Source organism: Octopus bimaculoides, chromosome 13, assembly GCF_046866305.1.
Source record: "Octopus bimaculoides isolate indiv1 chromosome 13, ASM4686630v1, whole genome shotgun sequence".
Taxonomy (NCBI): Eukaryota; Metazoa; Mollusca; class Cephalopoda; order Octopoda; family Octopodidae; genus Octopus; species Octopus bimaculoides.
Genome location: NC_142940.1, coordinates 56,547,188 through 56,571,577, shown reverse-complemented (window position 1 = coordinate 56,571,577; position 24,390 = coordinate 56,547,188). Strand labels below are relative to the sequence as shown.

Sequence of the window (24,390 nt, the reverse complement as noted above, 5' to 3'; positions counted from 1 at the left end):
TATCAACAATGAAATGATGAAAGGCAAAGTCGACCTCGGATTTATCACTAAATACTAATAAAAGACTTAGGTTCACATAGACATTGGGGAATGGAAGATAAAACTACAGAATGTATCGATTCAAACCTTAACAGACCTTTCAACAAAACACAAGGTCATCTTCCTCAGTTACCCAACAAAAACAAAAGTGTGAGTTGATTACATAAGGGGACTGCAATAAGTGTAGCACTTAAATTTGTAGAGATATGTCTACAGTGTTCATATACGTAAGGGATATGGATCATTTGTGTTTTACATGTGTGTGTGTGTGTATATATATATATATATATATATAGAGAGAGAGAGAGAGAGAGAGAGAGAGAGGCAATTGGTCAGATAAATATATTAAATATAATAGTTTGGATATGAAATACAAAATATGTATATATGCAAAACAAGCGAAAACAAAGGGTGGAGACTTTCAGATGATTCATATTTAAGTATAAATACATGCATAGATATTTATATTTAACAGATCCAATTTACACAGAGTACAAACGACAGAGAAAATTAAAGGAGAGGAAGAAAGGTGTTATAAGTTCAACAACTGTTTCTAGGAGTTCAGAGATCCATAAATAATATTGGTAGATGTAGTTCATCACAATATGAGGCTGTATGTGTGTGTGTGTGTGTACATGTGTGGCTACAAATTTGTACCACTTTGATTACATAAGAAATATTCTAAGAAAGAATGACCAACGATTACCTTTGTACGAGACTGCACTGGCTCTTTGCAGATGAGACATTTCTTAACCCGAGGAGAACATAGAGAACAAGTTGCAATGTGGACACACGGCCCAAACAGGGTATCACGCTTCATGTCAGAACAAACCATGCATTCTTCCAGAGTTTCTTGGTCATTACGAATTGTGGCAGCATTTGGAGGGGTGACAGCAGGACTGAAAGGAAACACAGAGTTATACATATTAAAACATTCACAGAAATACAGCAAAATAATAATAATAATAAATAAAATCATAATACACCATCATCATCATTTCATGTCTGTTGCCCATGCTGGCATGGGTTAGATGGTTTGACTGGAGCTGGAGAGCTGCACCAGGCTCCATCCATATATTTTGGCTTGGTTTCTACAGCTATTATTTATAGCTTTATCTGCTTCGAGATCCAACATTCCAAAAGAAAAAAAAAAGAGGTACAAAATACACACACACATTGCAGAGACTTACCTGTTCCTTTCCTTGTGGCACTTGGTAAGAGCCTTGCATAAATTAGGGTCTGGACAGAGATCAAGAGGGGACTGCCCCTTTTTGTTCTTAATATTTAGATCTGCTCCACTGGCAGCTAGAAAGCAAGCAATAGAGGCACTAGATTTCTTGTCGCCTCCTGGGGTTCCTAAGCCCATCAGAAGCTGCAACGATAACAATAAAGAAATAGAAACAATATCACTTTAGTTTCCAATCAGACATATTACTTGTTTATATGTGTGCAATGTGGGAAGTGGGAGTGTGTTGATGTCGGTTGGGGCGGGTGATGTGTCTTGTTATATAAATCTCTCAGATACATGTGTGTGTGTGTGTGTCAGAGTCCCTGAACTACCAGTCTTCCTGGCATCATGGGTAGTTACCATAATCCCTTGACAGGGTTAGCTGATTAAGGTAACCCCACCACTCTATAGACAGAAAGCACATGTGCATGTGTGTTTTTGTGTGCTTCATATTTACCTTATAACAGTAATTCGACCATGCTAAACTATATTTTCAAATCATATGAAAGAAATTATATCTAATCCCCATATCGAACTCCACATAGAAACAGAAAGGACTTGAGAATCTACATAATCCCAATCAAGAACAACAAAATAATAACCGAAAAAAGAAAAAAAAAACACCAAACAAGCAGAAACAATAATGAAAGAATGAAATCCAATTCAGCCCAACCAGAAATTTCCCTCATCAGCTGCCTAACAGATAACAACATGATTTCAACACTTAAGGCATAATCACAGCTTTCAGTGGCGTCGAACTGCCTTAGAAAAAATTCAATACTGTTTGGAAATATATAAACCGAATGTTTGTTGCGAATCATTAAATGCCCATGTTCCAATCATCAGTATACTCAACAAAAACTAAAACACATAAATAATCATAATTCAATTTAACCTTCAGCATGTTGCAGATAAATCATGTTGCTGTACAAGTTTTACTTTTCTCTCAATGCAACACAATGTGGCTGCAGCTACAAGGGAGAAAACTTGTATGGCGTCATGATGTGCCAAAGTGTGCTAAAGGTTAAATATGTTATATACTAATAAACAAAACGTAAGCAAGTTATGACCAACTCACAAGTCATTCACACCAACCCAGATGGTGAAAAATAAAATTTTCACAATAATTATCTATATCTATCATCATCATCATCATCATCATCATCATCATCATCATCAAATATTACCTTGCTCTGAAACAAGTGAAAGTTGGTGACCAGAAGAGCATCTGGTGATTAAAAATTCTGCTTCAATAAAATTATTACTTGATCCATGCAAAGATGGAAAAGTGAACATTATGATGATAATGATGATGATGATGATGATATACAGAATGAAAAGGAAAAGAAACAAGGAAGGATAGGTTTGATCAAAATTGTTAGTTTCACGCTCAGAGAAGTGGAAAGAAGTTAATTAAGACATTATAAACAGTGTCCTTCTTCAGGATATAAATGTAATGTTCCATACTGGAATACGTTGGACAGTTTGACAGGATTTGATGAGTCTAAGGACTGCATTGCACTCCAGTGTCAGCTTCAGCACAGTTTCTATGAATGCCCTTCCTCATGCCCACCACTTTACAGCTCATGCTGGGGGATTTTTTCCATGCCAATCAGCACAAACAGCTCACAAGACTACAAAATCTGAGGGGAAGGGTGCAGATTTAAGCAAGGAAATTAGCGCTAAGGTATGAGAGAAATGAGGGGTGGGGTAGAGCAGGTCCTTGCTGAAAAGGAAGGAATGAATCAGTAATAGCTGCAAAGAGATAGAGAGTGGTGGTGATGAGGTGTCCAGGGGTACCTCGAGTGGGAGTGGGGACAAAGAAACTAGGAGTGTGGGTAGGTTGGGGTTTGGAAGAGTGTGTGGGAGGAGGTGAGGGTGAAAGAAAGGGAAAATGGGAGGTAAGCGAAAATCTGTAAAGATTGGGAAGGGCTGAAGGGTGGATGTAGGGAGTGATGAATATGTGGGTAGGCCCGGTATGGCTGATGGTGGATAAGTTAGGGGAGGCAGGGGGGGACATAAAAGGCGGGTAGGGAAGAGCAGCAGCAACAGGAGTAATGGGAGAGGATGACAGGGAGAGGATGAGAGACAGGGAGAGGATGAGAGAGAGAGAGAGAGAGAGGATGAGAGAGAGAGAGAGAGAGAGGATGAGAGAGAGAGAGAGAGAGAGGATGAGAGAGAGAATGGCATGGTTGGGTAGGCTTCAGGAAAGGGAAAGAGTGCAGTGCATGAGGTGGGAGATAATTTGGTAGTCCAGTGGGGGTGATCATTGTAATGCGTGGATGTGTAGAGGACAAATGGATAAAGAATGGCAAATGGGTGAAATGGTTCTGGGTAACAAGAGAAAAACAAAGTGGTATCGAGGAGGAGTTGCAGTGGGAGAGACAGTAAAGGGGAGTGAAACAAGGAGGAGGAGGAGGAGATTGGGTGAAGCACCCGTCTGAGCACATACACGTATAAGGCTTCCAGTTTTGTCGCAATGAGCAGGTCATCTCGAAAACCATGTATTGCCAGACATCCCTTTGTCCCCTCTGTGAGGGTCAGGGTTCTGAGGTCAGCTTTCACCACTTTGTTCCAGGACTTCCTGGGTCTCTCTCTTCTGCAAGCTTCATTCACAATAAGTGACTGACACTGCTTTATACAGCTGTCCTCATCCATACCAACACAGTCTTCTTTCTTGAACACCTTCGTACTAATTCTTTCATGCCCACCCACACTACACATCCAACAGAGCATGCTCGCTTCATTTCTTTCCAGTCTTCTGAAGTCCTCTATGTTCAAGGTCCATGTCTCAGTGCCATGCAGCATTGCAGTTCCAACACAAGCATCATACAATCTGCCTTCATTCTGCAGAGGAAAAAAACACCTTTGTTGCCAGCCATGGTAGCAGCTCCTCGAACTGTCTCCAACCCGTGCTTACTCTGGCTACCAAACTTTTGAAACAACCATGTTTTTACTAATTGCTTTAAGTATTTACAGAGTCAAGAGTGTAGATACCCTCTCAGCCCTCCCATTCTTGATTCAGTGAAATGTCCACGGATGTGACAGCTGGAAAGGAAAGGGTCTTCACCAACACTCAGCTGGTATTCATTTCAGCAGAATAGAATGGAATAATGTGGAATAAAGTGCCTTGCTCAAAGACACAATGGGCCACCCAGTTTAGGAATTGAACCCATGGGCTTATGATCATAAGCCCAACACCCTAACCACAAGGCCATGAAACTATTTTCTCTAACATACAAACAGACAGGCATACAGACAGACAGGCATACAGACAGACTAACAAACATATATTTTATTTATAAGATATTCATAGATATATCTTAGAGGACACTGAAACCATTTCTGTATTTTCCAGCATACAAATCAATGTTGTATATTGTGTAAACATTCAAACATCATCATTATCTTTCCAAATCCTGCTGCATTTCACATGGAACTTCTGGTCCTCCAAAACCATCTTTGTGGCATAAGTTGACCTACCTTTTTCGGATGTAAATTTTGGTCTGAAGAATTTGACTTGTATGCCAGAAAATACATTAGAAAAAAAAAAATACAAGATTTGTTGTTATCACCTTCAGTATCATCATCATCATCATCATCACCATCACCCTCATCATCATCATCATCATCATTATCGCCAATCTTTACCATATCACCTTAACAACCATTACCATCATCTCATCATCAACATTGCAATACCATCAGCACATAACCATTTCCACCACCATCATAACATCATGATCATCAGTCACACCATCATACAATCATCATCACCACCACCATCACCATTACCACTATCAGCATCCCCACCACCACCACCACCATCATCACTATCAGCAGCAGCACCACCACCACCACTGCCATTACCATCATCATCACCATGACTACCATCATCAGACCATCATCATCACCACCACCATCACTACCACCATCGTCACCATGAACACCACCACCATCGCCATCACCACCACCACCACCACCATCATCATCATCATCATCACAACAGAGTTGTTCAAGTCTTCACAGATGTTGTGTACTGAACAACTTCATGTCCCCAGTCTCCAGACATATTTTTTTAAAACTTCACTGATGCAACAGTGAGCACTAATTTCTCAGGGTTTAGCTACCACCTCCACCACCAACTCCCACTCCTAACAACTTGACATTCATCCAACTCAAAGATCCACCTCAGTTACAAACTGCATCACCAGCCTCCTCCAAACATCTTCAACACCTCTCTCCTCACCTCACTTCATAAGTAACTAACAAAAACAACCACACAAGTGAATACACCTTCTACACCACCATGCACAATGCTAGAAACAGCAACCAACTCTTCCTCAAATGACATCCTATTCACTTTAAGAGAAGAAGAGATACACTGGGTATTGGCTAACAACGTATTCCTGGATGACCATGTCTTCAATTGAAGGTTTTCTGGATCAAGACTGGACTAGAGATAAACAACAAACATGTGATGCCTCTACTTCCAGACTCATCAAGTTCTAACATCCTCCACTACATTCCATTCTTCTTGCTTGTCTACATGTATTTTTAGCATCTTTACATTAAATGTCCATGTCACACTGCCCTGTCAGTCCCCACTCCCCACCCTTCACCTCTCTCTCTCTCTCTCTCTCTCTCTCTCTCTCTCTCTCACACTGTCATCAATAAAAAACAGATGTTTGCCATAAACCACTTCTTCTCCCACTCTCCAACCAACCAATTCATCCATGAGTCATTATAGCATCAGCACCATCATCATCATCATCATCATCAACAGCAGCATCAGGGTCAGTTAGACATGAAACTATCTTGTTTTCTAGTACATCGGTGCAACTAATAATAAACACCTGGGGTGTAGGTGTTGTTTAAAAACATTGTTGCACCACATGCACATTGATTAATTGCATCAGCAACACCACCAACTGCACCGGCCACCCAGCCTAACAAAAAAATATCGTTTTCAATGTCACCTGGTCTCCCACATATTTCACTGAAGATAAGCATAATTGAAAAAGGTTTTTCCTTGTCTGCTGTCCAAGAGAATATAGAAATAATGAAAAACTGCCAATTCTAGTATCCTCATTACAACACAACACCATATCAAAGTGGCAGTTGATGGTTACTAATAGTAACATTCAACTGCCACTTTGATGTGGTGGCTTGCTTTATTGTTTATATATATATACATACATATATATATATATATATATATATATATATATATATATATATATATAGGCAAAAGGTATATGAGAAGAGAGGAGAGTGAATGACGTAATCACAGAATACTGAAAGCATAAATTCTGCTAGGCTGGACATATTGCAAGGTTCACAGACAACAGGTGGACCCATGCAGAGGCAAAGTGGTATCCAAGAGGTTGGAAAAGGCCACTCAGAAAGCCTCTATGGTTATGGGAAGATGATTCAGTTAAACGATTTGGGCCAAAATGGAATACAATGGCACAATCAAGAGAGAATTGGAAGTGCATTGTGACCAGTGATATATAACCTCTGATAGTCTGGTCAATACAGTGATGTATGTGATGTGTGTGTGTGTGTGTACGTGTAGATACAGAAAGAGAGAGAGAGAGAGAGAACAGGGTGTTCTGGTTGCAATGATGCTAGTATAGCATTAGTTAAACTATACATAAAATAACGACAGACAGTGATTTGTCAAACTGTTGCTTATTGTGTGTCAAACATTTACAAATGGGAGAAAGAACAATCCACCCCTAAAGCCCAGGTCTTGTTATCCATTTCACGGGAAGTCCCTTTTCTGCCGATTAGTTCAATAACTAGTCCTCGCACGCAGTTGGTCTTCTACGAGCTCACAGGCAATACCTTACACTAGTTGATTTGTTGTTCTGTCAAGGTCACCTAAGTTGTTATTCTTCAGAGAAAAGACACACACACACACACACACACACACACACTCAAAATTAGTGTTATGTGTTGAGTCAAGATCAATCCATTATGATGGTCAGATCTGCTTCAACACCAAACCTCAAAAGAGAAGATGAAGACAAAGTATGACCCATGGCTCTTAAGTCGTGGTGGGAGTCATGTAGTATTGACATAATGAAGTTATTGAAGAGAGGACTGATTTAATGAGACAATAATTATGTTAATAATGGTGAAACAACAACAACAAAAGAGAAAACAACATATAATTAGACTGACTTTTAATGATTGAAAATTTAATGAGGCTGCAGTGGCAACAAACTTCTATATTTGAACTTCATTTAATTTGTTGTAAAGCCACACTTTCTAAGAATTAGTGAACATGCTAGAAAATTTTATACCATACATTCCTTTGAAAATTCTATGCCTCTCATTCTATTTTCCAGATTGAACTAACAATTTCTTTATTTCTAACATGAGAACATTTGTGATTATTCACTAGCAAAAGACTGGACTCAGCAACAGACTATTCTGGCAAAATCATTAACAAGCCGGGCAAAATGCTTAGCAGTATTCCATCCATTTTTACATTCTGAGTTCAAATTCTGCCAAGATTGACTTTACTTTTCGTTCTTTCAGGGTCAATAAAAATAAGTACCAGTTAAGCACTGGGGTCAATGTAATCGATTTACCCCACTCCCTGAAACTTGCAGGCCTTGTGCCAAAATTTGAAACTGATATTCATCAACACTGTTTTATTGTAACCTAAACTCTATGGACAGTTACATAAAAAAGATGCAAACTTTGGACACATCTCACTATGCTTCACACCATTTTTGTCTCATGAGGCCATCATTTGACAGTCTGGTCAACATCGTACAATAAGCGCTATTTTGCTGAGCTCATACTCTGCTGATTAATATAATCAAGTAAGTGTCATATTGGTTTAATAATTAACCACTATATTTGCTAAACTTAACCCTCTCAGACCTGGATCCTTGTGTCTAACTTTACCCTCCACCTGGACTCCTAAGCAAAAAATAAATAGTCGCATATACAGCTCAAGAGTAATGATTGCAGGCAAACTAATGGACAGAATCCGATATCACTATAAGACAATATGGAAACTAAGTTCAGAGTGGTGAAATAACAACAGCAAATGATGTACAATTAAACAAATGGACTGCATATACCAAAAATTATTCATAATTATAATATGAATTATCTATCACCTGGTCTGTTTTGGGGATTTAAATGAATTTAGTAAAACTTTAATACAACAAACATAATTACAAATAAGCAAATAAAATTTTAGAAAATACTTTAAATAAAAGAAATATTCCCTTCCCAAAAGGAACAGCCACCTCTATGAGGTTCCTACCAACAACCAAGCTATCACTCTCACTTCCAACATTTCAAGGGTTGTAGAAGCCGTAGTGAACAACTGTTTTCATTAGCTGCAGTCTCTCTCTCTCTCCCTATTCTCAATGACCACCATTATAGTTTCTAGTTAAACCAGATCTATCAGAGTTTGCTGTGCTATGTTACATACCAGTGGTCTGTCACTCTTGAGAATGAAAAGTCTATTTAACTAAACTGACCACCTTTGGGCTCCCATCACCACACATTTCATAAACCAGAAGCTTTTTATTAAACAATACAATTACATTATGTGCCAACAAGCTTACTTCTCTCTAGCCCAGTCTTTCAACTCTAGTGTACCCCAAAGTTCAGTAATGTCTCTCCCACTCTTGTTTCTGTACATTAAGCCAATTGCTGTCAATTCTAACCAACATAATCCTATGCAGATGAATCCATTCAATACTTTTCCTTAACACAACTATCATCCAGACATAAATACAACAGACCAGACCTTCCATTTTCTCCAAGTACACGAGTCTTGAAAACAATAGTCAAGTCATACCCTTGCTGTCTTCAAAGAGAAGACATTGGATAATGTAGTCGGGATAATCAGATAGAGAAATGTTTGATCTGCCAGATCAGGACTGGTCAGGCGCTAAACAGCTTTGTTGTTGAAACTGTATCCCAAACTAAGTTTCCTCTTTGTGGCAAGAAATATTTCCATCCCGATCAGTTACCAAATCTCTACAAAGTGCACAAGGAACCCACAATATAGTACTGCTTCCATATTGGTGACAACATACAAAAATATCCTTGACCAAAAAGCCATTCAACTGACTGAACTGAAATGAATTAAAAGAATCATATGTCAATATGCTTTAACCACCGAGTCACAAACCTGTTGTCGGCTCCCTCAGCTTCTTTCACTGCTCCTAAAGGAGCCTTTTTCTCTTTTGAACTAGTGCACTTTATACATCATCTGCCCCAACACAGCCGACACAACTGTCTCTCTCCTTCACTCAAATCTTATATTAAATTCTTTATTCTCTTCTATCCTCACCTACTGAAGTTCAATCTGAACACTGACCTTATCCATTTCACAAAGGAGATGGCCTGCCTTATGGATTCTATTCCTCTCCCTCTGGCTAATTAATTAGGAAAATAAATGGAAATGTTTTTAAAAGACTTCAAACAGTGATAGTAGTGTTGGAGTGGTTAATATAGTTGTGGACGGTTCAAGTAAAACTGCAGTGTTTACAATTGAAGAGACGGGAGGGTGAACAAGAATAGGAAAAGCTTTCAAATAAAAAACACAAGTGGTAGTGCAGCAGCAGCAGTTACAACAACAGGCCAGGTTAGCTGTAAGAGCTGCAACAGACCAGGTATGGCTGCAGTCGCTGTAGTAAGTGTAACAGCTGCAATGAAAGATGTAGGTGATCTGTGCTAACAGACCAATTATGGCTACCTCAGTGGCAACATAGCAGTCGCTACCACAACAGTAACAACAGACTAGGTGCTACTACAGGAGCTGCAACAACAACAACAACAACGACGACAGCATACCGGGTGCTACTGCAACAGACCAAGTGCCAGAACAGTTAGTAAGACAATAGTTGAAGTAGCAGACCATCAATAACTGGAGGTGGTAAGAGATGATAAAAGAGGGGTTGTATGGCAGGGCAAAGATGGAAGATGATGGAGATGGAGAGACAGGAGAAAATGAAGACAAAGAAAGCAAAAAAGCAAAGACGGCAGCAGCTGGCAGTGACTGTGGTGCAGAAAATAAACCCTTACAGTAGTTCTTTTCCAAACTGCATTTTGCTGGGAGTTGGCATCAGTCTCAGGGTTGTTGCCAATGGAAGTCATCCCCCCAAATGGTTCCACAGCCTAGAATACAAGAAATTTTGCTCATTCTTTCTTTTGGCTCACAAATATCTTGGATCATAAAAGTCTTCAAGACATTTTGCTTTACTTTTCTATCAGGTATCTTTGGTACGAGCTTACAATCCTACAACAAAGGTTGTGTCAATTTAGGCCAAACGCACAGTGAATATAGATATTCTAGGCACCACTACAAAGTAGAACTTAAAGATTTCATTTGGAATAAAAGAAAAACAATACAGACATACTTAAAATCAATAATTCTAATCATCAGGAAATACAGAGCTAGCTTCTCCAGTTTCACATTTAATGATCAGAAAAGAAAAGATGACCTGTTAGTAAAAGAAACATGTGACCTGTTGCAGTTTGGGGAGTGATATAGGGTTTTGAAGTATATTTATAATGTATTCTTTTAAATGAAATCACTGTTGAGTAATACTTGGTATTGGCATTAGAATATATTTTCACTGCTGTATGTAGTTTTGGCAGGTTTGAACACAAGGCTTTTGTTCTGTGATTGCAAACAGAAGTTATTTTATTTTCATTTATTTTATTTATTTTTTTTTTTTTGTAATAAAATTTTCCAAGAAAAATAAAATATATTTTAGAATATGTAAGAAAATATCATGATACTTTGAAGCAAATGAAACAAAAGAAGTGCCACGCCAAATAAACCACACTGTCTTCATTGTGTTTGGTAGAGTTATGAAACATTTTAGTAGTTTTGTTGCTGAAATCTTAGACAAAAAAGTCACCAAAGTCACAGCATGCTGCATTTAGGCAATATTTTCTTATTTTAGTAGGAAAAAAAAAAAAAAGAAAAGATTAGCAATTTCTCTAGATTAGTGATGGACTCAAGGAAAGAATGGAATTGAAAGTAGTAAATTAGAGAAATTAAATAAAAGCCACAGTAATTACTAAAAATAATAATAATAATAATAATAATAATAATACAGATAACAACAGTAACAATCACAATAAATATAATGATAATGATAACAATAATGATATAATTTGTCCTTTTTATCTTGTGGGTGGGTTGGCTGGGTCTGTAGTGCATTATATTGTCATTCTTTTCACACTCCTGCAATATTTGTAAGGCCCGACTTTTTTGTATCAAACTACTTCTGTAACCCTGCCACAGTTATCTCTCACCATCAGTATCTTCTCACTCACTAAACTCCCATCACATCTCTTTCTTCTCACACAAACACTCACACACAGTCTTTCATGTACAACACTTTTCTTTTTTTTTTTAGTTTTTTTATTGTCATCATCCATCTTTCATGACAGTTACCGTAATTCTTCAGTTTCAGTCACTCGACTCTGACTATGCAGGAGCACCACTCTCAAGAGTGTAAGGCCATAATATTGTAAACTGATACTTATTAAAATAAATACCAGTTAAGATTTGAACCCAGAACATAAGGAGACGCAATATAATAGCACAAAGTATTTTTCTCCAAAGCTCTACTAATTCTGCCACTGATGGCCCACTTATCCAACACACCATACTTAAGTCTGTTGAACCTCCATTAGACCTGCATTCAACACTTATCTTTGCAGCATCACATACTTCACACATGTCTATTCTTTGTTCAGAAGAGAAACATTTTTGTAACTAGTTTTGATCTCAACTTCTTGCCTTTGTGTGTACAACACTAACTCCCTAAACACAAACACCACACACTTTACAGAGTCATACATTACAAGCAGATTCCCTGTTGGGTGGTCGGTGTTAGGAAGGGCGTCCAGCCATAAGAACCCTGCCAAAACAGACACCAAAGTCTGGTACAGGCTCCTGTCAAACCGTCCAACCCATGCCAGCATGGAAGGTGGACATTAAATAATGATGATAATGATGATGATAATGATGAATACTGATTCTCTAGACATGTATAGCACATAAAATAAAAGTGACTCTCTACACACATTGTGGTACACAGAACTAACTTCCTAGCCACATGCAGTACTGATTCTCTGCACGCATACAGTACATAGCATTGACTCCTTATACACATGCAGTACACAAAACTAGCTTCTTACACGTGTACAGAACACAACACTGACTTCCTATACACTGGCAATACACATCAAGTACACAGAACTGAAAGCTAGTTGTTTTGTTATGTTTTATAACCCAGTCTCGAGTTTGGAACATTTTCTGCAGTTCTTCAAAAATTCCTACAAGAATCAGATCATCAGTGAACAATAAAAGTTCCTAAATATTCTGACCTTCAACTCCAGATTTAATGCTTCAAAGACTATGAAGACGTGAAAAAATCACTGCTGATCTTGATCTTGTTGGCAATATCTTCCTACACACACTGAACTGTCTTTACAGTCTTTTATTTAACTCCAGCTTCTTCATTCTTCACCCAACTATACATTATGGCATTTACTAGAAGCTGTTCTCTAAGACAAATTCAAAGAAGTGCAATTCGTTCTTTGCCTAAAATAACAAACAACTACTGCAGCTGCTTCATATGGCATCAGTGTTTCAAATCAACACTGCATTATATCTAACCTACTAACTTTCTTCTAACTTTACTATGACTCACACACACACTCTCTCTCTCTCTCTCTCTCTCTCTCTCTCTCTCTCTCAACTCATAGTCCATAAGCTTCAGGCCTCTGTTACTTCCTTTTCTAGTACAACGCTTTTCATTGTGTAACAAGTAACAATGTTATTATGTCAAGATAAGACATTTCCACAACCAGATGAACCAAACGACTACCAAGCACAGTACAATCTACACAGCACTCCCTGGCAGACTTACAACTTTCACTGCTTTCATTTCCTGTGAGGTGCAAGAACCTATGACTGATAAACCAAAGAGTCTATTATAAAATGTGTCTATTATAATGACCTAAATGATGAGGTTAGCAATATATGATTGAAAGGCAGCGAAATACAGTCTCAGGTTATGTTTATGTTAGTTTGGAATGAAATGTGAAGTACTGGAACAAAGTCATACAAAATCAAGCATTTGAAAGTTAACAACCATGCTAACAGATCAGGATAGTTATAGAAAACTCTCAGCTTCACTTCAAATTATTACTCTGTAGTCATCATATTAACTCACCAGAAGACAACGTTGCCATCCCCATACCTGAAGCCTAGCAACAATAACATCACTGACAAAGGCTAAGATGGCAAACTCACTTCCTTCAACACCAGACGCCATACTAGTTGCCCTCAATTTTAAAGGTCAGATTAGTTACCTACAACTGCACAAACCAAAGTAGTCACCCTCAATCCTTGGGACTAGAATAGTTACCCTCAACTCCAGAGACCAGACTAGTTACCCCTACTCCTAGACATCAGATTAGTTACCTTCAGCCATAGACGAGTTACCCTCACCTCCAAAATCTATATGCTTACCCTCACTCCCAGGGCCCAGATTAACAACCCTCTGCTCAACTCCAGAGAGTGACTAGTTACCCTCAACTCCAGAATTCAGATTAGTTACTGTCAGTTCCAGAGTTCATTTTAATTACCCATTGTGTCACCCATTTCCTCAATTTTATGTTGTATGTCTCCACCAAGCCCCATGTATTTGAGTGGTCTTCATCCTCTATTAGGGGTGTGGAAATTTCTAAAATATAACATCTAATATGCCTTGGTGTTCTGTATGATAGCAGTGTCCAGTAAAGCCTACTCTATGTTGAACAGTAATAGCAGAGATTGGTGGAATGCATTCATAGGTTTCCTCTTTGGTTTTGGGCCCTAGGTTGCTATCCATAAGACAAGACTTACTGACACACAAGGAAGAAGCCTCAGAGGTTTGTAACAAGTTTCACATCTGCCAATCAACTATTTTAAAGTCATCAAGGCTGGTCTTCTTCCGGGCATATGGAGGGAGTATTCTTCTCTATGGAGCTGATATGTGGACTACAACGAAGGAACATCATAATTGCTTTGATGATGAATATCTGCGAAATCACTGACATTTGAAACAGACTAGTGATGGAGGAAGACAACAGGTAAAGACCAGTGTTAGAGAAACATCTGGAAACAAATTAAAATATTTTATTAGCAATGCCTCGCCTTCTGTCAGATTCACAACAAAAATAAAGTGTTAGTACAAAAGATTAGAGAAAAAAAATGTTGGAATCCTTAATGAGGTTTTCTGCAAAACTGCAAATGTTTGGTTCAACATCAAAGTAGTTAGATGGTAATTCCTTACCCTGCTAACATCTTGCATATCTTGAAGTTGTCGAAGTTGTGAAAGTGTATGATGGCGTAATGCCTCATGGAGTGGCGTATCACCATCTTTATCCGGAACATTCAGGTTACATTTTTCCCGAACAAGTAACTGGGCATAAAAAAGATAATAAAATAAAATAAGAGTACAAATTTTATAAATCAATATTATAAATATGCCACATCACAGCACAAAATTTAAAACATTTCCAAATATATTTAGTTAATCATGCTAATGAATAAATAAATTTAATTTACTTTCTAAATATATCTCATCATCCCCCTTAATTGAGAAAAAGAATTAAATATCTTTTTTGCCAAGTGTAATTTGCATAATCAAAAAATGCAAAGAAGGGAAATAACTCAAGAGAGTCAATGACACGAATTTGGCTAATTAAGCTAAAAAAAAGTGTAATGAAGAGCATCAAATAAAGACTAAACTTTCTTCATCATCCACAAAGACATATGCATGTGCACATACAAACACATGATAGGCTTCTGCACAGTTTCCATCCAGTAAAGACATTCATAAAGCAGTAGTTGGCCCATGACTATAGTAGAAGAATGTGTCCATAAATCTCCCCTTTGTCTTTGTGCTCATGCCATAGGATATTTTGAGCCTTCTGAGAAACCCGGTGTACATTTCATCATGCCAATCTCCAAGATCCTTCTTCAAAGTCCATGTTTCAACTCCAAGAGGAAGAATGCTTCTTACACGCACCCTGAAAAAGGTCAGCCTTATTGACTTTGAAATACTTAATTGCCAGATGTTCCAAAGCTTGTTACAAGCACTGCAGGTTTCATATCTAAATGTCTGCAAGTTTTTATTATAAACACACACATACCAGCGCATTTAAACACACACACACACACATACACAAATGCACACTGAGTCTATTATTTGCAAATCTGTGTAATTAACAGCATGCATCACAGTGTGTGTGTGTGTGTGTGTGTGTGCAAGAGAAAGCATAAAACTTGAAGGACCAACAGCATAAAAATTCCATTTCAAGTTAAGCAAAATAAATTTTATGCTTATTACATGGTCTCATCTTCCTTTTGAAACTGTCCAACATACAAAAACACATACATTAAATTAGCAACACTATCTCACTACTTAAGACTGTCTTTGCATTTGTTTAGCTATATCTAGACATTTGCATGCCTTCTATTAACAGAGATGGAATATGAAGATATGAGAGAGAGAGAGAGAGAGAGAGAGAAAGAAAGAGAGAGAGAGAGAAAGAGAGATCAAGAAAATACACATTTCTGGTAGAAAAGTGGAATTCAGTACATGTATGATATCTAGGTTTTCAGATCATAATTCTCTCACCGACCACTACAAATTTGTGACAGAACTAATATAAAGAAATCTATATTTTTCTGAAGTGTAAAATTATCTCCCCTTAACCAAGAGAACTCAGAAATGACTACAGTAACTATTCAACAAGTAGATTTCATGTTATACAATTTCATGACCCTCAACTATAGTTTAGTTAGTTTGGCCGTTCTCCTGGAAGCTTTAATGATTTTATTCGAGCACACCATCCATCATGGTCCCCCGTACATGTTGTTCTTAATTCTTCAACATTTGCCATTTCACTGTTTTCAAGCAAGTTGTTCACACAAGGTAGACATTTTCTTCTGTATGTTCTTCCTTCAATTGACTGCCATAAGACACACAAATCCTGCTGGGTGCCTGACACAATGACCAGTAATTCCCATTCTCCTCTGCGGAATCTTCTCATTCACTTTGGGTACCCACAACTATAATCAGTTACATATCTCATGTACCACCGTCCAATGACATAAGCTAACAGCCAAAACTGTAAGGCACTGACTTCCTCTTAGTCTTGGACACAACTTCAGCTAGTTCTCCTCTGCTATGATTTAAGAAGAACACTGGACCTAATTACTAGGGCTGCTTGATCAAGGATGACCAGGGACTGACACCTGCATCAATTCATCCAGTTGGTCAACATCCACTCCAAGTCTGGCATCTATTTGGATGTATTTTCAAAACCATTTTAACAAAATTATGTGCATAACAAGCATCAGCATAAAACACTGTCATTCACAAAAAAACACATTTTCTTTGGTTGGTTGAGACAACTGACATCTTTCACTCTCAATGATTTCTTTATCTAACAAAATAAAAAATAAAAGGGTGAAAAATAACCAGTTGTTTTAGTCTACACGATCTGACGTGTTGACAGGTGGCCAAGAATTAATAAATAAACATTATTGACAAGACATAACACAAATAATTCTGAAGACCCAGTGATGAATGATGTTATAACGAACAGAAAAAAGTTTAAAGTAAATAGCTGACAGAGCAGGAAAACTGACTGTTGTGTGTGTGCATATTATATATATATATATATATATATATAGACACACACACACACACACACACACATACACACTTACACAAAAAAATTAGTGAAGTTGACTGCTTTATTTACATATATATGTACACACACACACATGCTTACATACTTTATATACTTACACGAACAATCTGTGTGTGTTGTCTCTCGACAGCCAGGTGTAAAGCAGTTTGTAGGTTGACGTTCTGAATATCCATGTTCGCTTTGCCCTGATGAAATAAATAATAGAAAATAGATATATAAAAATAAATAATATATTTTATATAGAAATGCATAATAGAAAAGACATATAGATGCATATCTATGAACAGATAGAATACTATAGCACACTGGTATCTACTAATAGCTGGTGATATGAATTGTTGACAGTGAAGTGTCATACCCTTGGACAGACTACAATGAACTGTGCTATACTGTGATATCTACTCACAGCTAGCTAGGCTATAGGTAGTTTAATGTGTTTCTCTTGGTATAATGGACTGTTGACAGGTTTAAGTTTTGGTCATGGATATTGTACAGCAACCTATACTACACTGTAGTATCTACTTACAGTTTGATGGACGATAATGTTATGGATTAGAAATTCAAATCTGTTGAATTGGTGTGGCTGTGTGGTTAAGAAGTTTGCTTCCCAACCACATGGTTTCAGGTTCAGTCCCACTGTGTGGCACCTTCAGTAAGTGTTTCTAATGTAGTCCTGGGCCAAGTCCATCATGTGTGTGTATGTATGTATGTGTGTGAATGTGTGGGTGTTTGTATCTCCATGTCAGTTATTTTCAATATTCTGCAAAAACATGTCTGACCGACCATGGGGAAATATTACCTTGCTTGGTAACAAGTATGGGTTGGTCACAGGAAGGATAACTAGGCATAGAAAGTCTGCTTCAATAAAACCCAACCAACCCATACAATCTAGGAAAAGTCAACATTAAAACGATGATGATGATGATATAGACAGTTCTATACACAGATAATCAGAAAAACAGGGAGTGCCCATGACTTTTGGTGACCCTCTCAAAAACAGCGAGATCTCACATTGGAGAGATCAATAAAGTTGATGGAGACCCTTATTCAATCAGTCTTTTCTGCAAAACTGCTAAGCTACGGGAACGCAAATGTAGACCAAACAGAGAGGTTGGCCACTCAAGTTGATTTCAGTTGTGTAGATGGGGTGATTAATGATATGAAGGTAGAGAAGGCACCTTACCCACCAAGAATTATTACCAAGATGTTAAGATATCTAGTGGAGTAAGACACAGGTAAGTGACAACTAATGACTAGCACAGCAGTATTGTCATCATCTGTTACAGGGACAAAGGAGATGCACCAGAGAGAGGGAAATACAGACATATCAAACTGTTAGACTAGATTATGTAAAAGCTAAAGAAAGTTTTATAGATCAATTGATTAAGAAAGAAATCTAGATGAGATGCAATTCAGCTTCATGCCAGAAAGAAATACAACTGAAGCCTTCTCATAGTACAGGAAACAAAGAGCAGGCCCCGATATCTGGGTTTTATTTACCTAGATAAACCTTTGTTGACTTGGGGAATATCTTCGAGGATCTAGTGAAGGCCTTTGACTGTCCCAAGCTTTGTTAATTCATGGTCACTGAGAAAGTTAGGAGTACACAAATGACTGCATAGACCATGTATGGAAGAGTTAGCAATGAGTTTAGTAGCAAATTTAGTGTTCAAGTAGATATCCAGCATGATCCAGCCCTGAACCTTCTCCTAATCATTATGCTCCTCCAAGCTACAATAGAAGAGTTTGATCTAAGTTTTATAACAGATTCTTTAGAAGATTTACAGAAGAGATCCCAGATGTAGAAATAAAATCTAGAACTGAGAGACCAACTCTTAGCAAGACCTAAAATATAAATAAGTTGAAGAGAAAACAAGACTAAACTACTGTCAGAGAAATGCCTGGTCAGATTGAAGAGAACGTGGGACAAAGCAGTAAGGACTGATTTTTGGATATTACATTTTACAAAGGAGACTCTCAAAAACGGTGTTGATTGCCAACATACAATGCCATCTAACTGTGCAAGTATGGAGAAACATGTTAAAAACGGTGCTGGTGACAGAAACTGGGAAACACAAGATGGATAGATGGATGGATGGATGGATATACACACTGTCAACTCTACCAAAATTGTCTTCTACCGGTTCAATACTCACTCATCTCTCTATCATTCATTTCTTCATCACTCACTCTTATCTATTCATTGTACCATGTTGCCTGTGTAACAATGGAGACTATTAAACCTACACATATTCAACCCCACACCAACATTTCTATCACTTTGTCACACTCATCCATCACAAGGCCTATGAATAAGGGATTGCATCAGATCTACTCATACCCCATATATTCTAACCTCACCCTTTCTGTTACTGCCAATCAATGTTTCTGCTGTACCACTTACTATTATCGACATCCATTACTTTCTTACCAATGTCCACTTCTTTTACTATCCATTACTCTCTCTCTCTCTCTCTCTCTCTCTCTCCATCTACCATTCTCTCTCTCCCATCACATTTGCTTTCTCCATCCATCCACCCTAGTTATTCTTCTGTCAATGTTCTCCCTTCTATTTATCTTCTTGGTCACACTGCTGTCATAGAAAGAAAGAACACATCTTAAAAGTAATATGGACACTTTAAATCTACAGGGTTCACTAATTCAGGTGCCACAATAAAATAATAAAAACGCACCCTGTCCACTCTGTAGAATGACTGGCAAATGAACAGATATAATGTGGAGCTGAGAGAGAGACCTTCACCCTTGTCAAGGACATGACAACCTCTTTCATGCTGGTATTACAACAAAATGTACCAAGTACACTCTGTAAGGTGATTAGTGATAGGAAGGGCATCCAGTGGAGATAAGAGTGATGATGATGATGATGTGTACATATATACATGTGTGTGTGTGCGTGTGAGATTGCACACGTGTGCGCCCAGACACACACACACACACACACACACACACACACACACACACACACTCTCAGAGAGTTGCTGCTGCTACTGCTGTCACCACCACCACCACTACCACTACCAAAATCAAGGCTATTCTGGTTTTCACTGACAAAATAGTTAAGTTACGATGATTAGAATTTAGTGTTAATTACAAATTAGCTCGTATTTAATTACAAAAATGTATGCATGCATTTCATAAGGGGTGCAGCAGTGGAGGTGGAGCAAATTGCCTGAGGATATAATCTGGTAAATATTATATCTACTTTGGGGTGGGGTGAGGTGAGGTGAGGTGGGGTGAGGTGAGGTGGGGTGAGGTGAGGTGAGGTGGGGTGAGGTGAGGTGAGGTGAGGTGGGGGTGAGGTGGGGTGAGGTGAGGTGAGGTGGGGAGCTAAGGTGAATGAAACATCTGTGAGTAAATATGCATGTGTGTGTGTATGTGTGTGTGCTGTGAACTTGTGTGTACATATGAAAGAAAGAAAAGCTGAAATCCCTTCTCCACCTCACTGAACCCCTCAAATGCTGTAAAAACCATATATGATGCTTCATTGGGATTTTTCAAATATGCTCCCTCTTACCACCACCACCACCACCACCACCAAATTACTTATACTATCTTATTTACCTTAAGCACTCCCAGAAATACCATACACGCACTCATACACACATACACACATTTTTTACCTACTTTCAAGGTTTCCTGGAATTCAAAAAGGCCAGTCTTCCCTCTAAAATCCCTACTTCCTAACTCCCTCTATATCTATCACCACCACCACCACCACCACCAATAATCTCTTCACTTCCACCTATCGCAGAAGATAGACAACAAAAATGAAAATGAAAAAATGTGAGGGAAGAGTTGAGTTTTGGTTACGTTTGGGTGGTGATGCTGATGGTAGCGAAGGGGCGGGTGGTGTGCACATTTTCAAAATAGACTCGAGAAATGATGATGCTGGCAGATAGATGGACAGATATGAGAAAAGAGAGACAGTACATATGAGTACAGATATATAGAGATAGAAATATGTACAGATAGAAAGTTATATATATATATATAGGTACAAACAGAAAGACAAAAAAAAAATCAAGAAAAGATATACAAATACATGGCAATAAAACTTCAGTGGGAGTTGTAGGATGAAGAAAAGAGAAAGACATGTAGAGGCCCCTTTTCCTCTTCTTCTTACTGCATCCCCACCAACTCCCTCTAAACACACATGTACACGCACATACACACAACTGATTTGTAATAGAGAGCCAAAAAGATGGAGGAAAATGAGCGCTAGCCAGCCAATATTCTACCCCCCACCCCCACCCAAGGATGCACCAAGGAGAGAGAAGGAGAGGAGACGGTTTAAGCCAATAAGACTGTCCATTTAAGGATATCCTACAGGTACCTTTTTAAGTAAACCCCTTTTCTTAACCTTCAAATAAATTAAAACCATCCCCTAGGCCAGCTCTGATATTTCCTTTAATTTCTTAATTATGAGATATGAAATGTATATAGGAAATGTGCAATACGAATATGCAATGTTCATGCATTTCTCAAGGAAGTTCAATGATACTATCTGTAACCTCTACATCTCAAATATACCTAAACATCAACAATACTAGCTTATTTCAAGGAGTACATGACTATGTAAGTAAAAATAGGAACTGAAACTATGATCCCAGACTCAGCTTGCCAGAATTTTATCTCTGCTGTATAGTAACTGACATCTATAATTCCTATATGTCCTACAGGATTAAATTATTCCTTAATTAGACACAAAGCTATGAAAGGAATTACATTACATGACTATGACATTTATGGTTTTCTAAAGGACATTAGCAGGGTTGCAGACTTGTCTAACCTGACAAAGTCAGAAAAACTCGAAGCAAGCTGGTAAACTGCTACATAGTTGCTCCACCTGAACAAATGTTACTATAAATTTCCTACTTGACAAAACACCTTTGCATGGCTTAAAGTGGGGGTCCTCGTTTTGTACTTTAAAGAGTTGACTCAAAGTACAATATATCTTACAATATATACGGCTATGACACAGAATTCCGAGCTATTTCAATCTAGCCAAATATTTATGGAAGTTTATTGCAAGTAAAATTCACGGACAACAACCAATGTTCTCAATAACAACCCATCCTGGACTATTCCTGGTTCCATCATATCTTCCCTTTCAAGGCCACTCCTGGTGCTATTATACCAGTTTACACCAGAAGCCTGACCTTAGCCTCCATACCAAACTACCCAAACCTACCTTTAGCTTCATTTTCATTACACCTACCAAATAACCAAAGTCCATCCTTGTGCCATTATACAAACCTACTGAAGCCCACCTACAACATCATTGCACCCACCCACCCATGGTCCCATTATACCAACCCTGCCCAAGCTCAGCTTTGGTCCTGATATGACAACCCATCCAAAATACTCCCTGGTCCCATGATACTAACCCACCCTAACCCACCCATAATAAAGTGTTTATTATGGAAGACAACACTTTGCCCAAAACCTTATTTACATCATCATCATCATTTAACATCTGCTTTCCATGCTGGTATAGGTTGGACGGTTTGATTGAGGACCAGCAACCCAGGAGACTGCACCAGGCTCCAATCTGATCTGGCAAGGTTTCTATAGCTGGATGCCCTTCCTAATGCCAACCACTCCATAACATTGTAGTGCATTCATGCAATAGAGGGAATGATGGAATGAAGTTTGCTTCCCAACCACATGGCCCTAGGTTCAGTCCTACTGTGTGACACCTAGGTCAAGTACTTTCTACTACAGCCTCGGGCCAACCTAAAGCCTTATGAGTAGATTTGGCAGATGGAAACTGAAAGAAACTTGTTGTGCGTGTGTGCTTAGTGATTCAGTAAAAGAGACCAATAGAATAAGTATCAGGGTTTTACACAAAATATAACAAATACTGGGGTCGATTCGTTCAACTACAAAATCCTTAAAGGTAGTGTCTCAGCATGGCCGCAGTCTAATGACTGAAATGAGTGAAACAATAAAAAGGCAAAACACAAGACAAGACTTTTCAATAAACCAAACAGATGAAGTGATAGAAACACTGCACAAAATTAAATAGAACTTTGTAGTACATCAAACTATGCATTAAAGAGAACATTAGCAAATACTGCAGGAAACTGGAGAGAGCTTTGTAATAAGGGAGTGTTAGATATATTGCACAACACTAGACAGACCCTTGGAGTACACCAAACAGAGGGTGTGTTAAGAACTACTACAAAACAACCGTCTTTCTATCTCTCCATTCTGACATTGAAATAAAGCAGCAGTTGTTATCTGGGGCAGAGAGAGAGAGAGAGAGAGAGGGAGATGAAGTGAGGGAGGAGGTGTTATAAGTATTGGTCTTTTATCAGGACAAACTGGGCCTCAACTTCATAAATGAGGAAAGGGAGGGGTCTTGTCTAAGCTGATATTATTTTAAAGAATGTAGCTACCATTTTTTATTACTCAAATGACAAATTGAACCTACATCTGTAAGCGGCTTGCCTCTCTGCTCTCTCAAACACAAATTATAACCAGATGTTTGTTTCCACCATTCTTCAACTCTGCTACACTGGAACATGTTTCATGCTGAACTCACTCACTGGATAGTAGTACAACTAGTTATCAAGTGAAAGAAAACTGAAATATCCCATTTTACTAATAGGCTGATTTGATTAAACTAACTATACTAACTAAAAAAAAATGAAATGTTCCATTTAACCAATAGACATTTGATTCAACTAAAGTAACCCCTAACCCCCAGAATGGAATCTTCCAATTTGCCAGAAGACATGTTTGATTAAACTACCCTACCCAAAATGGAATATTCCATTTTCAGTAACAGATATGTTTGATTAAACTAAACAAAAAGGTGGAATATTCCATTTAAGAAACAGACTATTTGATTAAATTAAACTAACCAAAAATTCATCAACAAGAAAAAGAAATAAAAATCAAAAGTAAGAGATGGAAAAACATTTCCAAAGATATCTTTGTGAATGTTAGGGAGACCATACTGTCCCCCTAACACTCTGTAATGTTGATTCAGTTCTCTGTACTCATTCAATGTGAAGTGATCCTTGTTCTTTTCTAGGGTCTGTGGTGATTTTCATTCAGTTATCAGGGTTAGATGTTCCTTTAACTTCCAGTAGGTACTATCCCCAACTGGGCTTGCCAATTTCTCTGAATATTACAACCTGCCCACCACCACCAATATCTTAACCTTTTTCTGCTAGTAGCATCATTATACAGATATCACTCTGCAGTGTTCTGACAGCCATTTTTTGCCTATCTTGTGATGTCTGATTTGGGCAGTTTGGATTTTTCTAGTGCTTACCTCATTTTCCCTCTCAGCTTATCAGCCTGTGTCTTGGATATTT

At 38.2% G+C, this 24,390-nt stretch overlaps 1 protein-coding gene across 2 annotated transcripts in view; it reads right to left on the bottom strand.

The window, feature by feature from the left end:
• The window catches only part of LOC106881552 (E3 ubiquitin-protein ligase MIB1), a 137,796-nt gene that overhangs the window by 4,373 nt on the left and 109,033 nt on the right, over positions 1-24,390 (bottom strand). Inside the window, exons 15-19 of one of the 2 annotated variants that reach the window (XM_014931984.3) lie at positions 17,140-17,226; positions 14,611-14,739; positions 10,334-10,426; positions 1,230-1,411; positions 746-938 (exon numbers count right to left, since the gene is read on the bottom strand). In XM_014931984.3, coding sequence (XP_014787470.1) covers positions 746-938; positions 1,230-1,411; positions 10,334-10,426; positions 14,611-14,739; positions 17,140-17,226 — 684 coding nt within the window. The remainder of the gene's footprint in view (positions 1-745; positions 939-1,229; positions 1,412-10,333; positions 10,427-14,610; positions 14,740-17,139; positions 17,227-24,390) is intronic. The other variant, XM_014931985.3, reaches the window with a different exon arrangement.